At 51.5% G+C, this 25086-nt stretch overlaps 1 protein-coding gene across 9 annotated transcripts in view; it reads left to right on the plus strand.

The window, feature by feature from the left end:
- Positions 1–25086, plus strand: part of CAPZB (capping actin protein of muscle Z-line subunit beta) — a 136743-nt gene that overhangs the window by 40403 nt on the left and 71254 nt on the right. For 7 of the 9 annotated variants that reach the window (XM_081574903.1, XM_081574905.1, XM_081574900.1 and 4 more), the window contains exon 2: positions 24117–24206. In XM_081574903.1, the coding sequence (XP_081431029.1) occupies positions 24117–24206 (90 nt within the window). Of the gene's footprint in view, positions 1–24082; positions 24207–25086 lie in introns of all 9 variants that reach the window. The other 2 variants (XM_081574902.1, XM_081574901.1) reach the window with 1 other exon arrangement.

A 25086-nucleotide genomic window follows, 5' to 3' on the forward strand; every position in this document is an offset into this window, starting at 1 on the left:
GGGCCAGTGCTCTCCTGCACCCTGTGTACCCTGGGCCTGGCGCACGCGCGCGCACACACACACACACACACACACACACACACACACAGTGCTTCCTGCACCCTGTGTACACTGGGCCTGACACACACACAGACACACACACACACAGTACTCTCCTGCATCCTGTGTACACTGGGCCTGACACACACAGACACACACACACACACACACACACACACAGACAGTGCTTCCTGCACCCTGTGTACACTGGGCCTGACACACACACACACACACACACACACACACACACACACACAGTACTCTCCTGCATCCTGTGTACACTGAGCCTCACACACACACACACACACACACGAACACCCCATTATCTGCTGAGGCTCCCCGGGCAGGCTGTTTGTCCAGTGATTCTGAGAGGCTGCCAGCTTCCTGTGTTCCTGCCACATGGTCTTGCCATGTGCTCCCGAGAGGAGCCGGGCGGAGGCTGGGCAGCCCTGGGACCTGCAGACCTGTCGGCTCTGGCGTGTGTGTGTTTTCTTTTCCAGCTGCTTCATAGAGGTGTGGCTTCCATATCATAAAATGCCCTGGTTTTAAGCGAATGATTCAGTTTTCCAAATTTTTTTAGTACAGAGTCGTGGCACCATCCCATAGTCAAGGGGGTGGTGGACAGTGTTTCTGTCACCACAGAAAGTTCCCGCACACCACGTGTGGTTACTCCCGGGTCCCACCCCTGCCACCACAGAACTTTCTGGACCTTTCATACATGTGGCCTCATACAGATTATTCCTTTAAAAGGAATTACATGATTGTAAAGGTAGTGCTTGTTGGGGAACATCTGGAAGAACGGAAGCCAGGTCATCATTAGTGACCTTTGGGGAGTAGTTACCTGTAGGTGCTGGGGTTATGGGAGGCTGTTTTTCTTTTTAAGTGTTTGGCTGCGTTGGGCTCAGTTGTGGCATGTGGCTCTTCGTTGTGCCACCGGGGATCTCGCCTTGTGGAGCACGTATTCTGTAGTTGAGGCACACTGGCTCCGTTGCTGCAGAGCGTGGGCTTTTAGTTGCTCCAGAGCCTGTGGGATCTTAGTTCCTCGATCAGGGTTCAAACCCCCATCCCCTGCATTGCAGAGTCTTAACCACTGGACCACAAGGGAAGTCCCTATAGGAGGGCTTTTCATTCTCTATAACGCTTGAGTCTTTTTACAGCAAGTCACTATTAATATTTGCAGTTAGAAGAAAAAGGTAAAGGGAAAATGGTGCATGTTTCATGTGTGGAAAATGCACACCCACAAAAAAGTATAGAGGTTGAAAAAATAACAGTCACTCAAAATTCCCCCTCTCTCATGGAGAAATCCACCTTTTACTCCTTTGTGTTTTTCAGTTTTCTCTAAGCATATTTTTAAAATACAGCTTTCATATTTAAAATTTTGCATCCTGCCTTTTCTCATTGGCATCACAGAAGTCTTTTCCCCACTTAACATAAAGCATCTTTGCAAAACTTACTGTTAATGATTTTAAGTGGTTCTAATCTTAATGGTTGTACCATAATTTACTTACATGGGGTGCTTTTTTTCTTTTGCTAATATAAATAATGCTGAATCAAATGTCTGTGAAAAGCTTTGTCTAAGACCTCTGCCACATTCTGGGCCAAGGGTTTTTTATCCAAAGGAAAACTTTTTCTCCCATTTTGAAACTGTTTTTGCAAAATTGCTTTCCGGAATTCTCTGAATTTCACCTGCTCCTTGAAATGACTGGCTTTGATCCCAGCATTTCCAGGAGGTGGCTCCTTTACGGCAGGTTGGGACGCAGGGCCGGAAGTGCCAGGGAAACGAGTGAAGAACCAAGCCAGGACCCATGAAGGCTGGCGGTGCCCTTAGGAGCCAGGACGTCGTCTGTCCCAATGGAATATTACCATCTGGACCAGGTTTAGGCGCGTTGTCTTTTCTGTAAATAGTCCTTTTAAAATTCATCCTTGGTTTTCAGCAGAGGTTCTTTAAAGTCTGCACAGAGGGTTTAAGCCTGGGCTGTTGGAGGGACGGAGGGATCTGTGAAGCCTCCAGGTACCTTATTCCCTGTGGTCTGCACGTCCTTTCCCTGGGGAGAGGGCCTCTGACCCATCATCGCTTTCCCTCTGGCCTCACAGAAGGCAAGACCCGCGCGCGGCCCTCTGGAACTGGGGTCTTCCTCACCAGGGAAGGCCGTGTCTGGTGCACCCCGACACCGCAGCCGCCGTGTGTCCACGGCGTGGTCTTGGTCGGGTGACCTGGCCTCGCTGCCCCTCACTGTCCGCATTTGTGAAGAGCTGGGGGCACTAGGGGCATTCCGATTAACGTGAAAATGATGACCTGAATTTCCGGCTCATGAAGTTTTTAAAGGCAGCTGCAAACCAGAAGTCGCCCTGGGTAACCTCTCTCACAGCTGGGCCCTGAGTGGGGTGGTGATAGTGTGGTTCTGTTATACAATATTGTGTTTGTTTTAAAATCAGAGTTGGAGGGCCTTCCCTGGTGGTCCAGTGATGAAGACTCTGCACTCCCAACATGGGGCATACAAGGAAGATCCCACATGCCATGCGAAGTGGCCGGAATATACATGTATACATGTATGTATAATAAAGGATGGGCTTTTAAAAAACCCTTTGATAAGAGACATGCTCATTTTGTGGAAGGCTGCAGTTGTCAGTGTTGTGGGGCAGAGGAAAGAATGAAATCAGTCCACACTCGACACCTGTGTGTTCACCCATCTGGACACTGATGGGGTGAACACAGATAATGATGCCTTTTAATGCAGTTGGTGTGGAGTGAGTTACCCTAGCATGAAGGAACTGTGTCTTTATGGCAGCCAAACTAAAGCCAGAAGCAATGGAACTTTCCTAAAAACCAGCCAGAGTTTGGAGATTCTAGTGTCTGGTGGCATCTTTACAGGAAACCAGTGGAAAGCACAGCTTTCCAAGTGGAAGGGTGTTGGTGATCAGCGGAGAACCCTGTGTGTTTGATCCTTGAAGCGCCTGGTCTGTAAAGCTTGGGCTGGGGTTTCCTCTCCTCCTCCCGCAGGAGGGCCTCCCTGGACCAAGTGCAAGCAAGAGAAGGTCACCTGATGTCCGGTGACCGTTAGACACAGGCTGGCTTTGAAGCGGGCGAGAGCCTGGCTTAGACGGCACCCGGGGCTTCCGGCAGGGAGTGGTGCCTGGTTTAAATTCTTAAGAAACTTTTTATTGTGGAAAATCTCAAGCATATAAAATAATGAGCCCCGTTTACCTGATGCCATGGCCAATCTTGTTGCATCTATACCCGCCCACTCCACCCTCTCCTGGCTTAAATTAGTTTGAATCAGATTGTCTGGTTTCATTTCAAGAGCAATCTGGGTCTCTCCATCCGCTGTACCGAGGTCTCAACGACCAGAGGGATCGCTGGCTTCTGTTGTTTGAAAATTGTCGGTCTAAATCCTTTTCTAGCCTTTGTTGTGATTTAAAAAAAAAAACAGTGCTTGCCCATTACAATCGAAAATCCCAAAGGTTAAAGCTCTAAAGCCCTGAATAGCTCCACCACCTGGAGAGCCCAGCGTGGTTCGGAAGGGGCCCTGTGGGTGTCTCGGGCTGCGGCCCCCTCTCCCTTCTGCTCTTGCCCCCCACCCGCGTCACCCGGCACCCCCGCTGCCGCTGCCTCTTGGAGCCAAGGCGTCTGACGCGGCCCCTCTGCAGTGGCAGTGAGTGGGTGACACGCCGAGTGGCTGTTGTACAGAGTTGAGCACACCCGTCACACCCGTCACACCCTCCAGTCGATGGCTTGTTCTTTATATGCGTGGTTGGTGCTCAAGGGAGGAAGTTAAATGTGAGTGCCGCACCCCCACTCCCCTGGGGCCAACAGGGCCTTCTGTTTCTGCCTTGAAACCCTGTCTGCCGGAGCTGGGCGGGAGTTCCAGAGACCATATGACGTGCTCCGAAGGACAGCCCCGCTCTCGCCCCGCTTCGCAGGAGAGTCCCCAAGCAGGGGACCTCCTGGGGGCGCCGAGGCCAGCGATGTGGCGTGAGTCCCCACCGTCTGAAGGCAGGGACGGGCGGACCCCGGGCTCCAGCTTGGACACACAAGCTGCACAGCCAAGAAACGCATGGCAAAACAACTGGAATTGACCCGTTCGGCGTTTACAGTCCTGAGTGATGTGGTGTGTGTTTTCTAATTTCATTGTGCTTTGAGAGCGTAGTTTGTAACATACTATAGCCTGTCTTCAGGATGAGCTGGAGCACATGAGGAGGCTGGAATGCAGTGATAGGTACCAGACGCTAGTTCTGAGTCACTCCGCCTCCAGGACCTCGGCTCGGATGTCTGCAGACTTCTCCTGACGTTGTTCGTGGGGTGCAGTCCACACGTCCTAGCAGCGTGGCTTCGGATCCAGGGCTTGCCGTCCGGAGCAGTTGGCCTTGGGCTGGATCAGGATTTACCCTTGTGCTGGGAGGAAAGGTTGGACTGAGCGGCCATGGTTGGGTTTCAGGAGAAATGCTTCATCTGCATAGGAGAGCAAGCTGTTCTGACGTCACCTTTCTCAGCATCATTTCTAACATTCTGATTACAGATGGGTCTCATATTCGTGTGTTCCCTGAATACTTGTACCTGGAAGTACTTTCTGAGCAGTTTATTGGAGGTGGCGTCAATCGGTCTCACGTCAGCTGTTGGACCATTCGGTGCCACCCTGCCGGCGTGTGCTCGGGCCCTGTCCTTTCTGTTCTGGTTTTGATGATGTTTTTTAATTGGAGTGTAATCGCTTTACCATGTGGCGTTAGTGTCTGCTATACGACAGGGTCAGCATCTCTGTGTACACGTGGGTCTCCTCCCTCGTGGACCGTCCTGCCTGCCCATGCCTGGGCAAAGGGTGTGAGGGCAGCCGGAGACATTGCCAAGGAAGCACTTGATGTTAGGACCTTGAGTCCCTCAAAGAAACTAAAAAAATCCAGAAAAATAAACAAACCCACAAAAAACAAACCCACCACCAAAAAAGGAAAAAAAACACCCGAACAAACTCCAGGGGCTGAATCTAATAGGAATAAGCTCCGAGATGAGTGGCACACGGTAGGCCCTTGGCACGTCAGTGGGGTTAACCCCGGGGACCCCCAATAGTGAGGGATCCCCAGACTGTGTCACAGGCAGGACACAGGCAGAACCTGGAGTGTGTGGCTGGGAGGTGAGGAAGGACGTGGTGGCTTGCTCCAGGGATTTGAAGCAGTGTTGCTCGACACGGAACTTGCACGTTTTTGGATGGCCCTGGAGGACAGGAGGACAGACGGTGGGTGGGGAATAGCAGGTGTACACCCAGCGCTGCCCTGGAATGTGGGGAGTTTGCCACCGCTGATAACAATCAAGGCTGAAAGACTGGGTGCTTCAGGGATTTCCTAAGAGGGAAATGGGCCTCTGAAGTCACTAAAGCTCTTGAGGTTCTGGATTCTTTAAGAACAAAAGACCTTTGACTCAGAGACTTTGGAAGTTGATAACCATCTTCTCCCATGTTAATGTAAGGGCATGGCTACGCTCTACAGGAAGGACGCAGTAGTTAAGATGGTTTCAAAACTTTATTTCTGTACGTGTAGAACGTTTACAGGAAGGAGGTGGATTCGTACTTCATCTCATCTCTCCACGATGGGAGTTTTGCGAATACCTTCCAAGGGACATGTTGTTTGCTGCCCGTGACGGGCTCAGCTCTTGGTCAGCACGTGCCACCATGCGCTGTACCCTCTTGCTCTTCCGTGGTCTCGGGTGGAGCCCACTGATGGTCACATCGTGCAAGAAGAATCCTGGCCGAAGAGGAAATCTGTTTTCCATCACTGGTTGGAAACGGATTCTTGCCCTGCCCCTTGCTCTGGATTTAATCCTCCTGTGAGCGTCAGTGGAGCCATTCTCCCAACACTGACCAGCTGCCTGCCCTTGGCTATGGGGGAACCCTGAAGGAGGGTGGGCAGCCCTTGCTGGTGACCTTGACGGCCTCTCAGAACCTGTGAGCCTCTGGTGGGGAGCTGGGCACCTGTCCATGTAGACTGGGAACAGCGCCCTGGCTTCTGTGCCGAGGCTCTCTAGGGAAGCCGCACAGGGAAGTGGACGATGTAGGGCAGACCTGGTCCGGATTCCAGTTCCGCCTGTAAAAGCTGGGACAAGGCCCCAGGTCACCTCCCAGAGCACCTCGGGGTGCCGCTCAGCGCCGAGACCTTGGGAAGACCTCCTCTTCCCTTGGCATGCTCTGGGCTGCCTCACCCTTGCTTCCTAATTGAATTTTCTCATTGAAACCTGCGGCCCCTGAGCTCTTGGGAGGCACTGCGCTCCAGAGGGGAGGGGAGGGGAGGAAGAGCGGCTGCCGCTTTGTTTCTCTTCTTTTCTCCACCCCCGGCTCTGCTGGGCTCTCACTGAAGTCCTCAGGGCGGCAAGCATTTCAGGGGTGCACAGCGTGATCCTTATCGGGGCGGCACACATTTCAGGGGTGCACAGCGTGATCCTTGTCTGTTTGTTTTACGATAACGCGGAACATCTGCCTCCATGCGCACCCATCCTCCCCAGCCCGTCAGGACGCGGCGATCCAGCTGGCGGCGCTGGGGTCAGTGTGTCCGTAAGCATTCCCACGATCCTTGAAGTGAGGAGCTGTGACCTCGGAACCGTGTGCCCGGCCCCCTCCCCTGAATGGGGAGGAGGTGGGAGGTAAGAACAATACGTGGATGGATGGATCTCCGTCGGGGGCACTGTGGGGAAGCTGAGCGTTTGTAGGCCGTCCAAACACTGGCCCTCCCCTGGGATTCATGGGTTAGAGGGGAAAGGGAATTGATTTCTCCCTTCACGCTGGAGGCAGGAGCCCTAGCAAAACAGCCCCTCTGCTTTGTTAAGCTCTCCTGTGGCGCCTCCCGTTCGTTTCGGCCTCAGAACTTAGGAGTTAAATGTAAGGAAATTGGCAAAGTGCCACAAAGGTGTCTTTTCTCTGTGTCACGAAGCTGTCCTGCTGGTGGTGGAGGCCGGCTTCGCTGGGGTCCCTGGTAAACAGTGTATTCAGCTTCCCTGGGCTGGTGGGAACCCCGGGGGAAACGCCTTGCGAGCCGTGGAGACCGCGAAGGCCGTCTTGCTGGGAGTTTCACTGCCCAGCGTATCTGGTTCCCGATTGCTTTTCCAGTTGCACAGATTCTCCATTTCACATCAAGCCCTTCAGACTGTGCAGAAGGGCTCTGAGCACCTCAGGCCAGCTGACTCTGCCGTCTCTATTATTCCTGTGACCAAGAGACAGGAAGTCATTGATGTTACCATTTATTTCCTTCATTGGAAGTTTAGCAAGCCTCCCACTCAGAAGCTTGTTTAGGAAGGCGAGTGTCGCAAGGCTCCGTCGCGTACTGCCTGGCTCTGAGCGTCACCTTCCTCTGTGGATGAGACTCTCCGAGCTGGAGGTGACGAGGGTGACAACACCCTCGCCCTCAGATTTCTCCCCATGGTGCCCACAGAAGCACGTGGAGAGCGCCTCTGCCCTGAGCCAGAGTGGTATTTCTTATTTTCGTGGCGTACCCTTACTCACAGACGGTCCCAGATTACAAGACGGCTTTCAGTGATAGCTATCAGTCAGTGATCTTTGTATCTGGATGAGATGCGGTTTTATCTCCTGTGGAACAGGAGAACGCTGTTCTGAGAAGGTGAGTGTTCAGAGTCATAAGGAATGATAATAAAAGCCACCCTTGAACTTTGGCTCCGTAGAGGTGTGTGTTGAAATAGGCTCGGCCCGAAGCACCGAGCCCCGTCTGCCTCTTCTTTGATCAGACCGTCAACGCGCAGGGCTCTGCCGTCCTGAGGCCTCGCTGGAGCTGTGTCCGGATGCACACAGCCCAGCCCTGTTTCCTAGGGCTTGGCAGAAAGCCAGCAGAGCCTTTGTTTTGAAATTGCAGGTTATATCCATCTATCTTTTCTTTCTTCCTCCCTCTTCTCTGTTGACGTTACACGTAAAATGCGTGTGGTGACTGTGTCCTGGCTGTGTGCTGTGTGAGGACAACCTGTACTTGATCTGTAAAATAACAGTGTATGACACAGGCGCTGTTTGATTAATTGCCTGTGGGTTTTTTGCTGCTGTTTTGGGGCTTTTTTTGTTTGTTTTGTTAGTTTTTTGTTCTCTTTCTTTTTTAACTGCGACATGCATTTTGTGGGATCTTAGTTCCTCTACCAGAGATCGAACCTTGACGGCCTCTATCAGAGAGCGAGCCTTCAGCAGGGAAAGCAGTCTTAACCACCAGACTGCCGGGGAATTCCCTAATCACCCTTGATTTGTCGATGAGGAGACCTGAGTGAGGCTCAGAAGAGTTTAGTCATGCGTCCAGGGTCATGCAGCTGGAACCTGGTGGGGTCAGGATTTGAATGCAGGCCTTTCTCTCAAGCCTGTACTGTCAACTGGAGTGCCGTATCGCCTCCCTACCAGGCTGCTCAGCTGTGCAAGGATGTTAAAAGTAGGGCCTTGAAAACAAGGAGGTGTCCTTAGGACGAGAAGGGAGTGCGGTGACAGCAGGTGACCCGGCTACCAGGCAGCGCAGGGCAGGCCTGGGGGTCAGACGGACCTGCCTTTGAAGCCCAGCCCCACTGCGGTTACCAGTGGAGCCTCCCAGAGCCACGGTTTCCGCATCGGAGAATAAAACCAGGACTTACTGGGGCCGTTTGTGAGATTAGGTGAGACAGTGGCATTTAAAGCCCTTGGAGCAATGTTTTAATAAGTTTTAGCTGTTGTTTTTATTAGTGCATTCTGAGCCCGTAAGTCTGGTCCTGCCGTGGAGTCACTGCCCAGAGACAGGCGTTGTTGGCCGTGATGGCGGTGTTGCTGGGGGACTGCGTTGGGCGGTGGAGGGAGAGACGGTCCTCACGGTGCTGCGCGGCATCGGCGTCCTCACGGTGCTGCGCGGCATCGGCGTCCTCACGGTGCTGCGCGGCATCGGCGTCCTCACGGTGCTGCGCGGCATCGGCGTCCTCACGGTGCTGCGCAGCTTCGGAGCTTAGTCTCCGTTTCCTTTTTTTCTCTCTTTTATTTTTTTTACTTTCCGCCCCACGGGGCATGCGAGACCCTAGTTCCCCGACCAGCGATTGAGCCCACGCCCCCTGCACTGGAAGCGCAGAGTCCTAAGGTCGGATCATCAGGGAAGATCCAGTTTCCGGTTTTCAAAAAGCTGCCTTGGTGTGGACATAGAAGGGGAAGGAGAGGGTGGGGCAAATGGAGAGCAGCAGCGCTGCATACGTACGGTGTCCTGTGTGAGCAGATAGTGGTGGGAAGCCGCTGTGGAGCAGAGGGGGCCTCGCCTGGTGCCCTGTGATGACCTAGAAGGCGGGGTGGGAGCGGGAGGGGAGGGAGGTGCCAGAGAGGGGACGGATGCACGCCCAGTTACGGCTGACCCGCACTGCTGTACAGCAAAAGCAGCACAGCACTGGAAAACAATGACCCTCCAGTTAGAAAACACATCTCGGGATTGGAGCTTGTTGCTTCCCTTTGTTTAATTATTTTTACTCATTGAAGGACTTTTAAGCTCCTCACTCAGCCACCAACTTTCTCGAGACATAGCACTCAATGTTCAGTGAAGGATGGAAAGAAAGGTTTTGAGCTCGTGAAAAGGTCTTGTTGGCAAGCTGTTCTCTAAGGAAACCTGTCTTTTGAGAGAGGAGTGGTGTTTTCACTCATAAAGATCAGTTTGCTCTGACCCAAAAGCGTTGGCCACATCCGGTTTGATTTTTCAGCTCCTGTTCCGTGGCTGCCCACCTGGCATGCCTTCAGGTAGTGTCAGCCACAGATATGGGGAGGTGTGTGTGTGTGTGTGTTAATGCCATGTGCGGATGCTGGAGTCCTGTGCCCCCTGAAGCTGAATTCTGTGGAAGAGGATGGTGATAGGATCTGTTGTTTAATTGAGCACTTAATGCGTTCCAGAAACTCTGCTAGTTTCTTTACACACACTTTATAATATTGTCCTCCAAAGAAGGCCGCAGGATAGGTATCATTATTAGTTTTATTTAACAGATGAGGAAATTGAGACTCTGGAAGGTGAAGGGCTTTTCCAGATCTCCATTTCTAGGAGGTGGCGTTGAAAGATTTGAACCCATGTCTGTCTGACTGCCACTCACAGCCTGTCAGGGGGATCTGTTTTAGGTTCTAGATATTGAAGCTGGAAGGACCTCGCTTTTAGGCATCTCCCCGTCTGGTGGGTCCTGACAGCTAGAAGGAGGAGAGTCTTGTAACAAGTCTTTGGTTGGATTTGCAAATTTATCACAGGTTGGTAAAATGTTGCATCATCCTTCACCGTCACCAAAGGCGGTGGAAGCCTTGGGTTGTATTTGGGAGTGCCAGAGGGCCTGGCGTTGTTGCGGGATTCCCTGTACTGTGCCCACGGTTGATAGTGGGGTGTGGCGCCCTAAGGAGCTGCCCTTGACCTGAACGGGGCAGGCAGAGACTGGGGTTTTCCGTGTTGATTCCCATTGGCGTCTGAAATGAGAGGTCAGGGACCCGGGAAGAAGTGGGCCAGCTGTTTTGGTCGATGTGTTAGCCCTGTGTTCCTCTTTTCCTCAAACTGCCCTTTGGATGCAAGTCAAAAAGCAGCACTGCCCTCTTCCAGATGAAGTACTTCGATCGAAGGAGGCTTTATCTCCTTCACATCCTTTAAAGCTTTCAGCTTTCCCATCGTGACTTGTCCATCTGTGTTGTTGGCACTTTGGACCAGTCCTCTGGAAGCCATGTGCAACGTATTATTGGCGGAAACCCGTGGCCAAACGTCACAGATTTCCTCCAGGCCATCTTATAAATCAGTTTGGAGAAAGGTTTATGTGAATTGGCTGCTTCTGCCATGAGAAAGGGAGTATCCTTTCCTCAGCCTTCGTCAGTGAACACGTGGATGATGTTTCTCCCCCAAACCTTTCTTCAGCTCTTCTTTTGAACACAAGGATGCTCTGCCGTCATAACTTTTGACTTTGGTGAAAGGCTTCTCGAATTTCTCCTGCCGTTGAAGTAGAAATGGACAGCACGCATGGCATCCATTGGAGACACCTCGGGATCACCCCTGCCTATGTCTTTAACTACCAGTTGGCAAAGTGGAGGGATTAGTTTCTTGTCACATGAAAACAGCCAGGACCCTGCAGAAGCAGCAACCGCAGACATCTGTGAAACATCCGTGATCAGATAGTAGGTCACGGTGCCTTGCAGATCTTCTGAGGAGTCCAGGAAACCATCCACCAGAGAGACAGTCTGAAAAGGCCTGTACCATTTTCGAGAAATCCACCCATCACTGATAGCGTTTGTGAGGATAGAGTCTGTAATGCAGGGGGACAGGAGGTTTCAGAATTTGTTAGGAGGTAAAACTGTCCATCATTTGCTCAGCCCGGAATCAGAGACTCCCTGCCTCCATCTGATTTCCTGAGCTAGGAGTTGTTCTCCCAAGTCACTTGAAGTTAATCCTTTAGTTTGGGTTGTTTAGCATTCTCTAGAGAGATGGTTAGATGGCATCACCAACTCAGTGGACATGAATTTGAGCAAACTCGGGGAGGTAGTGAAGGACAGGGAAGCCTGGCGTGCTGTAGTCCATGGGGTTGCAAAGAGTCTGATGTGACTTAGCAACTGAACACACACACAGTGTTCGGTCGCAGGAGGCAGAACATGGATTTTGTTCAGTGTCTGTTCTGTGTCCTTCTGTGTCATGCGTGCTCAGGATCCGGACCTTTATAAGCCTCAGTTTTGTCTGTAAAGCCAGGATGACAGTGCCCATCTCACGAAGCTGCCATGAGGCTTTCCCGAAAGCCACACAGACAGTGCCCGGTCCACCGGTGGCCCAGAACGTAAGCTCGAGAAAAGACTACGCCTTTAGGTTGAGTGCCAATTGGGACTGGAGTGCCCACGCACAGAGCAGTCGGTGGGCTCTCTGAGGCTGCTTGGTAGGGGTGGAGGGTGCCCGAGGAGGGGGGCCCTTATCTGCCTCCAGAATACGCCCCACACTGCCCGCCTTGCTTCCAGCAGGGACTCTGCCTGAATAGGTAGGGTGCGCTCGCACCCTTGTGCCTCCTTCCAGACCCCAGTTGCTGACTCTGGTTGGAAATTTTCACTGTTGCACCAAACTCACCACATAAGCTTTGTCCCTGCAGAAAGCTGCCCCCGGTCTGCAGTTAGAGATTTGGGGGATGTAAACATGGGGTATCCGAAACCTTTTCCTTCCCCACCCCACAGCCGAAAGAGCGCTCCACCTCCTGAGTGATTCACTTTGGACCCTTCACTCCCTGAAGGACGTGTAAGGGAAAATCAGCCGATGGCTGTAGGATTCGACACGGAGCCTGTATGGAGGTTGCTAGGTTTTGCTGCAGAATAAACATACCAGGGGGAGAAGCACTTGGAAATTCTCGTTGATGGATGGGAAGTTGAGGTAATTTTGGGGTCTCTGCTAGCACTGTCCTAGTTGTATGTTTCTGATGGCCTCAGCTGGCCTTGGTGAAAGTGTTAGTTGCTCAGTCTTGTCTGACTCTTTGCAACCCGATGGACTAGAGTAGACTGCAGCCTACCAGGCTCCTCTGTCCATGGAATTCTCCAGGCAAGAATAATGGAGTGGGTTGCCATTCCCTTCTCCAGGGGATCTTCCCGACCCAGGGCTCAAACCAGGGTCTCCTGCGTTACAGGCAGATTCTTTACCTTCTGAGCCACCGGGGAAGCTGGCCTCGGGGACACCAGTAAACAGGGAGAAAAGTGAAATGGCAGGACTGTGTCTTGGTGGCATTCTGGGCTGAAGAGGTGGGTCAGAGGACTGAGGAAGGAAGGCTGAACGGGACCCAGGGAACAAAGGGCGGAGGCCTGTTGTGGGTGAGCGTGGGCCGTGGTTGGCTCTGATGATCGTTTTCTGCCGAGGTCTGTCCCTGCTCCCCTTCTGGTTTTAGGGGAGCCATGCTCGCCTTATAAACCGGGAGGAGGGTGTTGGTGGGGTGGGAGTTGGGAAGTCTGCCATTTTTTCTCAGTACTTAATGACTTGGAAACTGAAATAACACTCCACCTGCTTTTCTTGAGACTCCTGGCAGCCTAAATGGAAAAGTTGTGTCAAGTGAGCAAAAAATGAAGGAGGAAAGGGCCCTTGAGCACCCAAAAACTATTGTGTAAAAGTCCTAGCAGATAAGCTGTGTGCTTCACACCCCAGGAGAGCTTCTAGCACTTGCAGAGGCCAGGCTGTGCGGACGCCTTTGTGGGTCAGATGCTGCGCCAGACACGTCACCTCGCTCCCAGCGCCCGAAGGGCGGAGGGGTTAAGGGATGACTTGCTTAAGTTCCACCTACAGGTAAAGGGGAAGAAAGGGGATTTTTACTGAGGAAAGGACCAAAGCTGTGGGCCCTTAACTTTGAAACACACACACCACACCACACCACACCACACACACACCACACCACACACACTACACACACGTGCACCACACTACACCACACCACACACACACACCATACCACATGCATTTACCACACCACACACACACACCATACCACATGCATTTACCACACCACACACACACACCGCACCACATGCATTTACCACACCACACAGCCACACCGCACCACATGCAACACACAACACCGCACCACACACACGCACACACCACCACGCACACACCACCATGCACACACACGCGCGCGTGCACGCAGCTTCCTACGGTGTCAGTGCTCACAAACTCGGGGACGGTGACTCGGGACCCAAGTGTTTGAATCTGCGACCGACTTCTTCTCTCAAAGTTGGGGGTTTTTTCCTGTTGTGTTTTATTTGTTTGTTTTTTAAAGATAAACAGGCTTCTGAGTTCCCAGCCCATAGCAGATTAGGGGAGGAAATGCAGCTGATGGCCTGACAGAAGAGGTAGAAGAATTTAGAATGCAGACCCAGAGCCACGTTCCAGGAACGGGCACTCCAAACGGTGTCCCTTTGCCGGGGAGAAACAGTTTGACCGTGTTCATGCGCCGTCGTCCGTGTAGAAACACGTTAGAGGGAGTCCCATCTCTCAGGATTAATGGAAAATTGGTTCGTTCCTACCTCGGGGAGTTGGCTCCTGGAGCCGCTGCAGAGACCGGAATCCGAGCGTGCTCAAGCCCCTCACCCAGAAGGCCGCGGGGCCGTGATTCCGGTCAGCTATGCGTATCCGAGGGCTGCTCACGTGGCGCAGAGGGCCGGCTGTGCCTCAGTTGTCTGGAAAGGTCGGGGGAGGAGCGCCCAGCGCCCCCGTGGTGTTGGGTCCGCTCTGTGTGGAGGAGGGGGTGCGGCCCTTGCTCCCCACGTCGCCGTCGGGCCGGCCGTGTGTGTTCGGTCTCCAGCCCCTCTCGGGCGGGACCGCGTCTCAGTCGTTCAGCTCGTGCGCTGGTGCCTCCTGTCTCGCGGCGGGGGCTCAGGACCAGAGTCAAGTGGAAAGCTGGCCCGGGTGTGGAAGAAAGCTCTCACCACACGGTGTGGGGCAAGTGCGGATTCTACCGCTGACCATGGGACCCTGCACAGCTGTCTCTGAGCCTCACTCTGTATCTGTAAAATGAGGAGTCAGGCCTTAGATGAACTTGGAAGGTCCATGTGGATCTAAATCCCTGTGATCCTGGCAGAGCTTTTATTATTTTTTAATTTTAATTTGGTTGTTTTTTTGGTCCCCCCGCTTGGCACGTGGGATCTTGGTTCCCCGCTCAGGGGCCGAACGTGCACATGCGCCCGCCCCTCCCCCGCGCTGGGATTGCAGAGCCTTGACTGCTAACTAGACGGCCAGGGAAGCCCCTGGCAGAATTTTTTTTTTTATTTTAAAGCAGAGACTTGTGTTTATGTTTTCATGGTGATCAAAACATTGTCCCAGGGCACTGAATTGCTTCACCTTGAAACGGTTAATTTTATGTTGAAGATGACCTTGACCCAGCAGTGAAGATTCTCAGCGGACCCCAGAAGGGCGGAAGGAGGCCTGGCGGGCCAGATGGGCTTCCACTGTGGCTTTGCAGAGCTTGGTGTAGGGTTTTGGAATTTCCCGGGGATGCGCACGCCATCCACAGGGACGGCCTGTGTGTGTGCTTGGTGAGCTGCCGCCCGCTGGGCGCCGCTGTCCTCACCGCGTCCCTCCCAGAAGATTCACCCAGAGGGCACTCAGTCAGGGCAAGGAAACGCTTTTTCTTGTTAATCCGAACCGCAGTTTCCCAGAGTGACCCGCAGATGAGCGGTTGGCCAGGCCGCCCTGTGAATCTTCCCCACTTAGCCCCCGGCACACATTGTTCCTGGGCCACATGGCAGAAAACAGATTCAGCTTTTAAACAAAGTTGCCTGTTGGGTCACAGATTATACAAGACAAAAACCATGGTGCCTAGACTCCATAAACTTGTGATAAATCAGCCTGGGCTCCAGCGAAGTTGGCCTTTGTGTTGTCTGTGAAGTATTTGCTAAGCCTCTTGGGAATGTAAACGAGGGAAGGACTTGATGAATTTAAGAACAAACTATAAAGGCCTTGAAGCTTTGGCTGGTTGTTTATGTATAGACAGATGCTGTTAAGTACGGCCTCAACCAGTCTCTGGAGCAGGCTAGGCGGGGCTTCTGCTCAGAGAGCAGAGCAGTTTGAAGTTCCTGCGTGTCCTTGAAATTACAGACGCTGCTTTCAAAGGACTCACACAGTCATACACACACCAGTGAGGCTGCGGCATCATCGGGGGGGAGGGGGCAGAGGGCCCCGCTGGAAAGCTCAGTCATCTCAGACCCCTCGTCTCTAGTAGGTTCCCTTGACCTGTCTGTCCTGCCTCTTTGTCTTTGGCCCTCCCGTCCTCTCCCGCCCCCAGCCCCACCCCTGGTCACGCTGAGTCCCCACAGGCGCCACGGACCTCCTCCTGCGTCAGTCACTGCTGCCGTCTCACAGAGCCGCTCCAGAACCTAGTGACCGCAAAGAGCAGCAGTGACATCATATCTCCATTGGTTCCCGGGGCCAGAAATTCAGGAGAGCCCTGGCCCGGCCGTTTTGGCTCAAGACCTCGTGCTGTTGAGGCCGGCAGCTGAGGCCGGAACAGTGGAGGCCTGGAGCACCTGGGGCTGCCCGGGGCAGCATCTCTTCAGGTGGACTTCCCGCCTCGCATCAAGGCTGCCTCAGGGTGGCTGCGCTGTTTACACCATGGCTAGGGGCTGCAGGCCTGAGTGCTGAGCAGGCAAGGGAGAGGATGAATGATCTTTTATGGCTCAGAAATGACCGAGGTCAGCCCCGCTGGTCATAGGAGTCAGAAAACTCCCCATTCCAAGGGGTGGGGTGGGGGACGTGGACCCCACCCCTCAGCAGGGGGAGTGGCCGAGTCACGCTGTGAGACGGGCGAGCGGTGGGAGAGCTTGTTCGGGCGGGTTTTTGGAAACTAGTCTGCTTCATTCTCTAAGACACGACGGTATCCCTCTCAGTCCTCTGTGGACAAATCTTTGGGGGCTCCTAATCCCTCCTGGAGAAGCAGGTTTTAGAGTTTTAAAGGCCAAGCAGGATGGCACAGAAGCTGTGCTTACAAAGCTGACAAAAGCAAAGCTGCTGGGAGCATTGAGGTTCCATTCTGTTCCCTGGAGCCTGCTGAGAAAACCGCTGCCCTCTGGGGTTTGGGCCGAAGCTGGCCTTGCTCTGACCCCTCGCTCCTCCCGGGGCCAGACCAGAGCCCTTCCCAGCCTCTCCATCTTGCTGCACCCGTGGTCTCCGCGTTGGCCTGGGGCACCCTTGCTCAGCCAGTGATAACCAATCGTGGACAACCCCCCAACCCCTTCTGAGGAGTCTTTGGTGGTTCCCGGCACCACTCATATGCATGTTTACTCCAAGATTTCTCATTTTTGTGGATAGAGGGGTTTATTGCATGAAGCTTTGAGCTTATCCCCAGCTGGGACACGTCCCGCTGTCTGCACCCCCACCAGGAGACGGAGTTGCTGTTGTTGCTGATGATTTCCGAATTAGTCTTTGCCCTCGGAGTTCCTGCAGCCGGCCAGGTTCCACTGTGTGCGAATGCTTGGCAGCACCACCTGGGGTCTGAAAATCCCCATAGAAGATCTCATCGGCTGTAGTGTTTTATTTGACTTACTGTCCTGAAAAATTGTTCTAGTCTGTATTAGCAGTTGTTTTACTTGTCATAAGGTGATTTTAAGCAGTTCATGTGTTTCTTCAAGTCATGTGAGAAACCAGCAGAGTAAAAACATTCCCTAGCTGTTGATGTTCTGAAAAACACAGCCACGGATCTAAGCTGACGCCCCGCGCCTCCCCAGCTTAAGGCGGGGTGCTGTGCCCGCTGTATGCTGACACCCTGACGGGGGCTCCTCTGCCGTCTTTTTCTTTGTGGATTTTGCACCGTAAGCTCCTGGAGACAGGGACTTTGTCCACCGTTCAGGGTCAGAAATAGTGCTTGTCACCTCGGAAACACTCAGATTGTGAATCAGCTAGTTGAACGGGTAGACATTCCAGAGAGTAACGTGAAATGGTCATTCTTGTCCTTTTTACCTTTCAGCCTGGAAAACACCACCAGGGGAAGGGGGAGCCGGGAAAGTTCCTTCGATGGGGGAAGTGTGTCTAACACCAGTTAGGATTTCGAAGGAACCGCCTCGTGGAGGGCCCTTGGTCACGGGGTGACGGTGCACAGAACAGCCTGGAAAGCCTGGGAAAAGGGTTGATTCGCGATGGAGTACACACGTGTGCATGCAGCTTACTGTGAGCTGCCTCGTCTCTGCAGCTCCTCTGTCCCCTTGTCGTGGACCTCACCCTTGCCTTGTGATCCTGGGCTCTTCTGTGGCTGGTTCCTCGAGAGTCGGAACTAGGTTTCATTCCCTGCGCCTGGTTCAGGGCCTGGCCGACACTCGGTTGTGGAGCTGAAGCCTAGTTGCGGCCTGCAGGACGGGTGCATGTGCTCTTACCCTGGGGATGGTGCGCAGCCCACTGGGGGGAATCTTAGAGTCCTCTCCCCAGATCCCAGGCCATGCAGCTAAGACCAAAGCAGAGCACTCCTGACCCCACACTAAGGGCTGGAGGCGAAAGCCCCAAGAGGCCTCGAGCTCCCTGCCCGCTTCCTGCCATGCTGCTGCGGTTACCCGGGTAGTGGCTGTGAAGGGAGCACCAAGCCACGTCCCTCTGCCCTGGGCAAGGCGAGGCTCTCAGTGCCCTGTCCTGGCTCTGGAGTCGAAGCGGGGTCGACGCGGGGTGGGGGTAGGTTCCACGCAAGAACACCTTCCTTCCTCCCCTCCTCCTCAGGCTTTAGACTCTGAGCTCCTTAATCCAGTGCCTGTCCTTGCTTGCTCTTGTTTTTTTTTTCCCCTGTTACCTTTAAAAATTATTGAGCGAAGTGAAACAGTGACAATAAAAAAGAGAACTCAGAAATCAACCCGTGCATATATGGTCAATTCACTTTGGATAGAGGAGTCAAGAATGAGTATACAATGGGGACAGTCTCTTCACTGAATGGAGTTGGGGAAATTGGACAGCCACATGCGAAAGACTAAAACTGGACCCCAGTCTTACACAGTACACACGTCAACTCAAAAATATTTAGATCCCTGATGGCTATAAAGGACCATACTAATATATAGGTAAGTTTAAGCATCCTGATAGTATGAATATCCTTGAACCCATTATCTCATGCGGGACCTCCACGAATATCAAGTTTTATTTTTCCCTTGTGGCTTCTTCTCACTCTTCCGAATTTTTTATTTATCACTCCCTTGTCTTGGCAAATGAGGAAGAAAGCCTTGCTGTGTTAGTTTACAGTGTGTGTGTGTAAATAATAGAGTTCAGCGCTGCCAGGTTTTGAGCTTGTGGCAGTGGCAGCGCCCTCTGCAGTCCCCTGCGACCTGCCTCCCCAGGCCCACTCGCATTCCGTTTCTGGGGCCACTCGTGTTGCTTGTAGCTGCGGACCAGCCCTGTTTTCTTCATTCTCTTGTGCTATTTCCTGTTTGGACCTCTAAGGATTTGGGACGACTCCCAAGCAAAGGGCTCCGGTTAACTATAATTTAAAATTTTTTTGCAAGCTGTCATTAAGTTTTCCGATGTTGCTTGGCTTTATGGGAAGCTTTTTAGTCATGTACTAATTTAATGACAGTTAGACATTCTTAGCCTTAGAAATTTGTAGTGAGTATTTCCTATTGAGATTGTTGGGATTAATGCAGAATACAAGTTAGAACATTTTGCAGTAATATTTTAGTGCTTTCAAACTCAATACAGTCAGAGGACTGTCCAGAAGGAAAGCCTTCGTGCTGCCAGCACCTTGAGGCTGTGGTCAGCGCGTTAGAGCTGGGGGCATGTGAACAGGCTCCTTGGAAGCATGAAAACAGTGTCTTTTCATGTTGACCTTTTCTGGTCAAGTTATGTTGTTCCTTTTTCTAGATACTCAGCTTCTAGTTAATCCCTTCTGACTTCCCATTATGTCTGAATTAAAGATTCAGTGTTGCTTATATCTAAAAACTTTCCCTTGTTCTCAGGAATATTGTTAATATCTAGTTGAGACTGCTTCCAAAGACGGGACGCTTTAGGGTTACGGGTGGTCTGTGAGTTAGAATTGTATGTAAGATGTTCTATGCGCGTGCAGTCTTCCGGATTCTTAGCTTTAACCAGAGTCTTGGAGTTTGTGCTTCCACAAAACAATTCTTTCAAGCCAAAGTTTCTCCAGCTTGGCTCTACTGACCTATTGGGTCAGGTTGCCGGGGTCTGTCCTGTGCATCGTAGGATATTCAGAGGTGTCCCGGGCCCTTTCCTCTTAGGTCCCCTCCTGCACAGAGATGACAACCGAAAATGTCTCCGTACGTTCCTCATGTCTCCTGGGGGGCTGTGGGGAGGGCAGACTCAATCCCAGTTGAGAAACCCCAGTTCATTTTTTTTAAAGATGGTTTTAGGTGTGCGGCAAAAGCGAGCAGAGCTGCAGAGATTTCCCCTGCACCCTGTGCCCCTCCTGCTGTCAGCATGTCAGAGCTGACGCACCTGCCCGGCGTCATCCTCACTGAGAATCCATGGTTTTCATTCAGGCTCACTCTTGGTGGTTGTACATCCTGTGGGTTTGGACAGATTTGAAATGACATATCCCCCGATCCCTGCACACAGCACCACCAAGCAGGCAGGCAGATCAGCCCGTGTGTGTGTGTGTGTGTGTGTGTGTGTGTGTGTGTGTGTGTGTGTGTGTGTGTGTGTGTGTGTGTGTGTGTGTGTGTGTGTGTGTGTGTGTGTGTGTGTGTGTGTGTGTGTGTGTGTGTGTGTGTGTGTGTGTGTGTGTGCAGATCAGCGTGTGTGTGTGTGTGTAGGCAGATCAGCCCGTGTGTGTGTGTGTGTGTAGGCAGATCAGCGTGTGTGTGTGTGTAGGCAGATCAGCCCGTGTGTGTGTGTGTGTGTGTGTGTGTAGGCAGATCAGCCCGTGTGTGTGTGTGTGTGTGTGGGCAGATCAGCCCGTGTGTGTGTGTGTGTGTGTGTGTGTGTGTGTGTAGGCAGATCAGCCCGTGTGTGTGTGTGTGTGTGTGTGTGTGTAGGCAGATCAGCCCGTGTGTGTGTGTGTGTGTGTGTTTGCGGTCACTGAGTTGTCTCCAACTCTTTGCGACTCCCATGGACTTGCAGCCCTCCAGGCTCCTCTGCCCATGTCTCTGTCCATGGGATCTCCCAGGCAAGAATACTGGAGTGGGTAGCCTTTCCTTCTCCAGGGGATCTTCCCGATCCAGGGATCGAACTCACGTCTCCTGCCTTGTAGGCAGACTCTTTACACTTGAGCCACCAGGGAAGCCCCTAATGACACATGCCTGCCATCATCACCGTTATACGCAGTGTAACGATATTATATAGTTATAATATAGTCTCACTGCCCTAAAATCCCTCTGTGCTATGCTGTTCTCATCCCTCTCTCCCTCCCAACCCCTGGCAACCACTGATTTTTTTTTTTTTTTTTTTTTTTTTACTGTCTCTGTAGTTTTGTCTTTTCCAAAAGGTCATAGCTGGATTCATACAGTATGTAGCCTTTTCAGATTAGCTTCTTTCACTTAGTGGGCGCGCAAAATTTGTCTCCTGCACATCCTTTCCTGGTGCCATAACATCCATTGTCTGTATGTGTTACCACAGTTTCTTCATCCGCTCACCTACTGAAGCCATCTTGAGTGCTTCCAAGTTTTGACAATTATGAGCAAAGCTGCCACAGACAGTTGATGGCAGGCTTTGGTGAGGACATTCATTTCCAGCGTGAGTGCTGGATTGTGTGGTAAGAGTATGTTGAGTTTTGTAAGAAACTGCCAAGCTGTCTTTGGAAGTGGCTGCGCAGTTCTGCGTATCCTCCGGCAGCAAATCGGAGTTACCGTGGTGCCACGTTCCTTTCAGCTTTCGGTGTTAACAGAATTCTGGATTTCGTCCATTCTAATGGATGTGTAATAGTATCTCATTTTACTTTGTATTTCTCTGGTGACGTGTGATGTGGAGCGTCTTTTCAGATGGTGCTGTTTACCATTTGTGTGTCTTCTTTGATGAGACATCTGATAAGGTCTTTGGCCCATTAGTTTATACTTTTTAACTAGTTTGACTTGATTCATTTAGGGTTTTCTGTTCTTGCATGGCCAAGGGTGTACAGAGCTATTTACAGAGTTTGAACAGCTAGCTTCTGTTGAGAGCAATAGGAGAGACTTCTGGGTTGGCTGGAGTGGGGCAAATGTTATAAAATATTTATATTTTAAAATATTTTTAAAAATTGAAATATCTATTTGTGCACATACACAAAAACACTCCCAATCAAACATATACTAATATGTATTTTGCATTTCACAAGTATTCTGTAAATCATCCTGACAACTCTGTGAAGTAGATAGTATCCTCATTTTATGGATTATCAACCTTTAAAAATAAAATAGCTGGGTATTTTACCAGCAGAATGGACTTATTTGGGAATTGCAAAGAATTACAGTTCAGGAAAAAAATAGCAAAGTATAGCAAACAAAGGGGAGGAACCTTACTTTATAGAGAAAAAGGAGGAAGTTGAGAAGGGGTGCTTTGGAGGAAGGGGAGAGTTTGGGAGTTCGGGGTGGTGATGTCCTCCCCTGGGCTGGGCTTGCTGCTGGACAAGGAGAAATCTTTCCTCCTCCTGGGATGCAGGGTCCTCTCTTCCTTTGGAGTGTGTGATTGGTGTTGTGTGTTGGTGCTTGAGAGCTCCCCCTTCTGGCCTCCTGGCTCCATTTTAAGTGTAGTTTTCTTTATTCCCTTCACAGGATGAATAGATGTCCCTAGAGGTTAAGAAATTTGCCCAAGGTCCCAAGTTAATGAACTGCAGCACAGAGCACTGAATAGAAGTCAGCAGCGTCAGGGTCGTTCGTGTGTGCGTTCTCGACCCTAGAAGTACTAAAACGTCTTCCTCATCGGTGGGCCAGACCCATGTCCCATGGGCTTGGCTGGCATAGAAGGGCTGGCGCACGTGGGGAATACCTGGTTGCTGGAAAGTTTCACTAAGCAAAACAAGTGCTGTTAGGCTTCTGGAGTGTACGTATGTCTCTGCAGAGTATAACCTGTTTGTTGTGTCTCAGAATAAATTCTCGTTGATAACCATCTTGAGCCAGGAGACAAGGTTTTTTGTTTTTCTTTTCTTTTTTCTTTTTTCTTTTCTTTACAAACAGCCTGCTGGATATGCTGTATCGATTACCCGGGAGGGAAATGGCCTTCAGTTAACATATGCGTTATGTCTCTGAGTGTATATAAAGTGGGTCTTTGTCCCACAGCCTGTTTGTGGTTGATGTACATGGAAGTGCAGGTGGTCGGATTCAAGAGTTTATATTTGATTACTGTCAAATGTAGCATTTCCAGGATTACCTCGTATAGTTTATAAAGATTCTGCAGCTTGTTGATTTAGGGCTTTCAGAAATCCTGAGATGGGTCTGCACAGAGCAGATTAAGGTTGCAGATCAGACGGCGCCTCTGGTTGGTTGTATTGGGGGCTCCACCTGCCTTACGTGCACTTCTAGCATTGCATGCGGTGGTCTTCACCGTTTGCCCAGGCCCGCCTGTCTCACCTTACTTCTGATTGCTCCCCCAGAGCCCTGGCTTCCTTCTGTGTTAGAGCCCACCGTGCACTGAATTAACACTTCGCGCTCTCCTGGCCTCACCCGGATTCGGCTCCTCCCTCCCTCCCTCCGTGGTTTATTGCTCGTTGACGTTGACGGCGACGTGGTGGCTCTCAGTGTATCTACAGCGTGAATATTGTAATTTATCTCTTTTGGCTGCGCTAGGTCTTCATTGCTGAGCGGGCTTTTCTCTAGTTGCGGAGAGCAGGGGCTCCTCTCTAGCTGTGGTGCGTGGGTTTCTCATTGCCGTGGCCTCTCGTTGCGGAGCGCAGGCTCTAGGCACAGGGCTTCATAATTGCGACTCGTGGGCTCAGTAGTTGCGTCTCCCGGGCTTAGTTGCCCTGAGGCATGTGGGATCTTCCTGGATCAGGGATCGAACCTGAGTCTCCTGCATTGGCAGGTGGATCCTTTACCAGTGGGCCATCAGGGAAACCATGCAGCATGAATATTAAATGAAGAGATGAGTGTGAGAGCCAAGGCAGTCTCTATCCTCCTGGCCCTGCAGAGCACCGACCCCAGTTTATGCCCTTGTCCACCTGGCCAGCGGGAGGGAGCTCTTGAGTGGAGCTATTTCCGGTCTTGGTCTGCTTTGCAAGGGCCTGGCACCTGGGAAGATAGGCCCAGCCTCGGATGAATGACTGCAGCCCTTACACTTAGGCGCACGTCTTGTTCTTTGCCCTTTTTTTGTCCTTGACTTGGAGCTCATCGGGGGACCTCGCCTGGTGACATGTCCTGACAGTCATGGGCAAATTACAGCAGAGAACAAAGCTTGACCTGCTCCTTGAGCCTTCTCACTGCAAAGTCAGTTGGGAGTCATGCATCTGCCGGTCTGTCAAGGTGGAGAAGGAAAGTGCGTGAGACTTTGAGACGTGTGTTGAGCAGGGCAGCTTTCCGAACTCCTCAGGCCCCTTCCGCAAACTTCGCGATGTTTTGAGTCCTCCACTGGAGACAGACACTGCTGTGCTGGAGGGACCGGCTGGTCTCCCCCCAGGAGCCGTGGCAGAGGGACCGCCGCAGGCCTGTCTGCTCTCAGGATACTGGGCAAGCTGCAACTGTTGGAGCGCCTTTGTAAAGGTTGTTTTTGGTGTTTCTATCGGCAGAATGACTCAGACACTCCTGTTTGTCTTTTCGCAGAGTGATCAGCAGCTGGACTGTGCCTTGGACTTGATGAGGCGCCTGCCTCCACAGCAAATCGAGAAAAACCTCAGTGACCTGATCGACCTGGTACGTGCCTTATTCGTACAGTTTCATTTGGGGCTGGGGCCATAGTAGGTTGCCTTTATACACCTTGTTCCACGCGGAGTTCAAATCACACAAGACACCTCGTCTCCAGGTAGACGCTACCACTGGCTTACGAGGCTCCTCCAGAGAGGAGATGAGTTTCCTCTGACTGTGATTCTTTCTGTGATGGCTGTGTTCATAAAGTCAAAGACAGGAGCTCTGAAGTTACTACTGCCCGCCCCGTTCCCCCAGCTGCCGTGTTTCCACTTTCCAGAAGCTCACAGTCAGGTCCGGGGAAGCAGAGGCCACACGCCCAGGAGGACCTGGCTGCAGGCTGTGCTGGTCTCTCTGCCCCTGTGGACGTTTCTCCAGCCAAAGCAGGACACAAATCTAGCCTCCCACGTGCTTCAGTGGCTTCCCTTCTAGCTTGAAATGGCACAAAGCACAAAAATGGGCTTTTAAAGAGCTCATCACATCTATTTTTAAAATATCTATTTGTATGAGAACAAATGATACAGAAGGGAACATTGTTAGACGGACACTTCCTGTACTGAAAAATCTCTTACTCTTCTGCATAGGAAACAATGCAGTTTCAACACCAGATCATCAAGAATGACTTCACTGTGGTCCTCTGTGGAAACTTTTGGGATTTTGTGACAGTATTGATTGGAGTGGAATGTAATTCTGTTTAGATTTCTTCTTTGATTAGTAAAACTATTTTTAAAATATTATTTGTATACACTTAACTGAGATATCACAAAATGGTTATTTTGTAATCAGATTTCAAGGTAATTATGTGTATCTTTTAAAAAAGTGTATTCATGTGTGTGTGTATATATATATATATACACACACACACACATGGAATGACTGGTCTCAAAAT

This window comes from Giraffa tippelskirchi, chromosome 3 (genome assembly GCF_054371585.1).
Source record: "Giraffa tippelskirchi isolate mGirTip1 chromosome 3, T2T-mGirTip1v1.2.pri, whole genome shotgun sequence".
Taxonomy (NCBI): domain Eukaryota; kingdom Metazoa; phylum Chordata; class Mammalia; order Artiodactyla; family Giraffidae; genus Giraffa; species Giraffa tippelskirchi.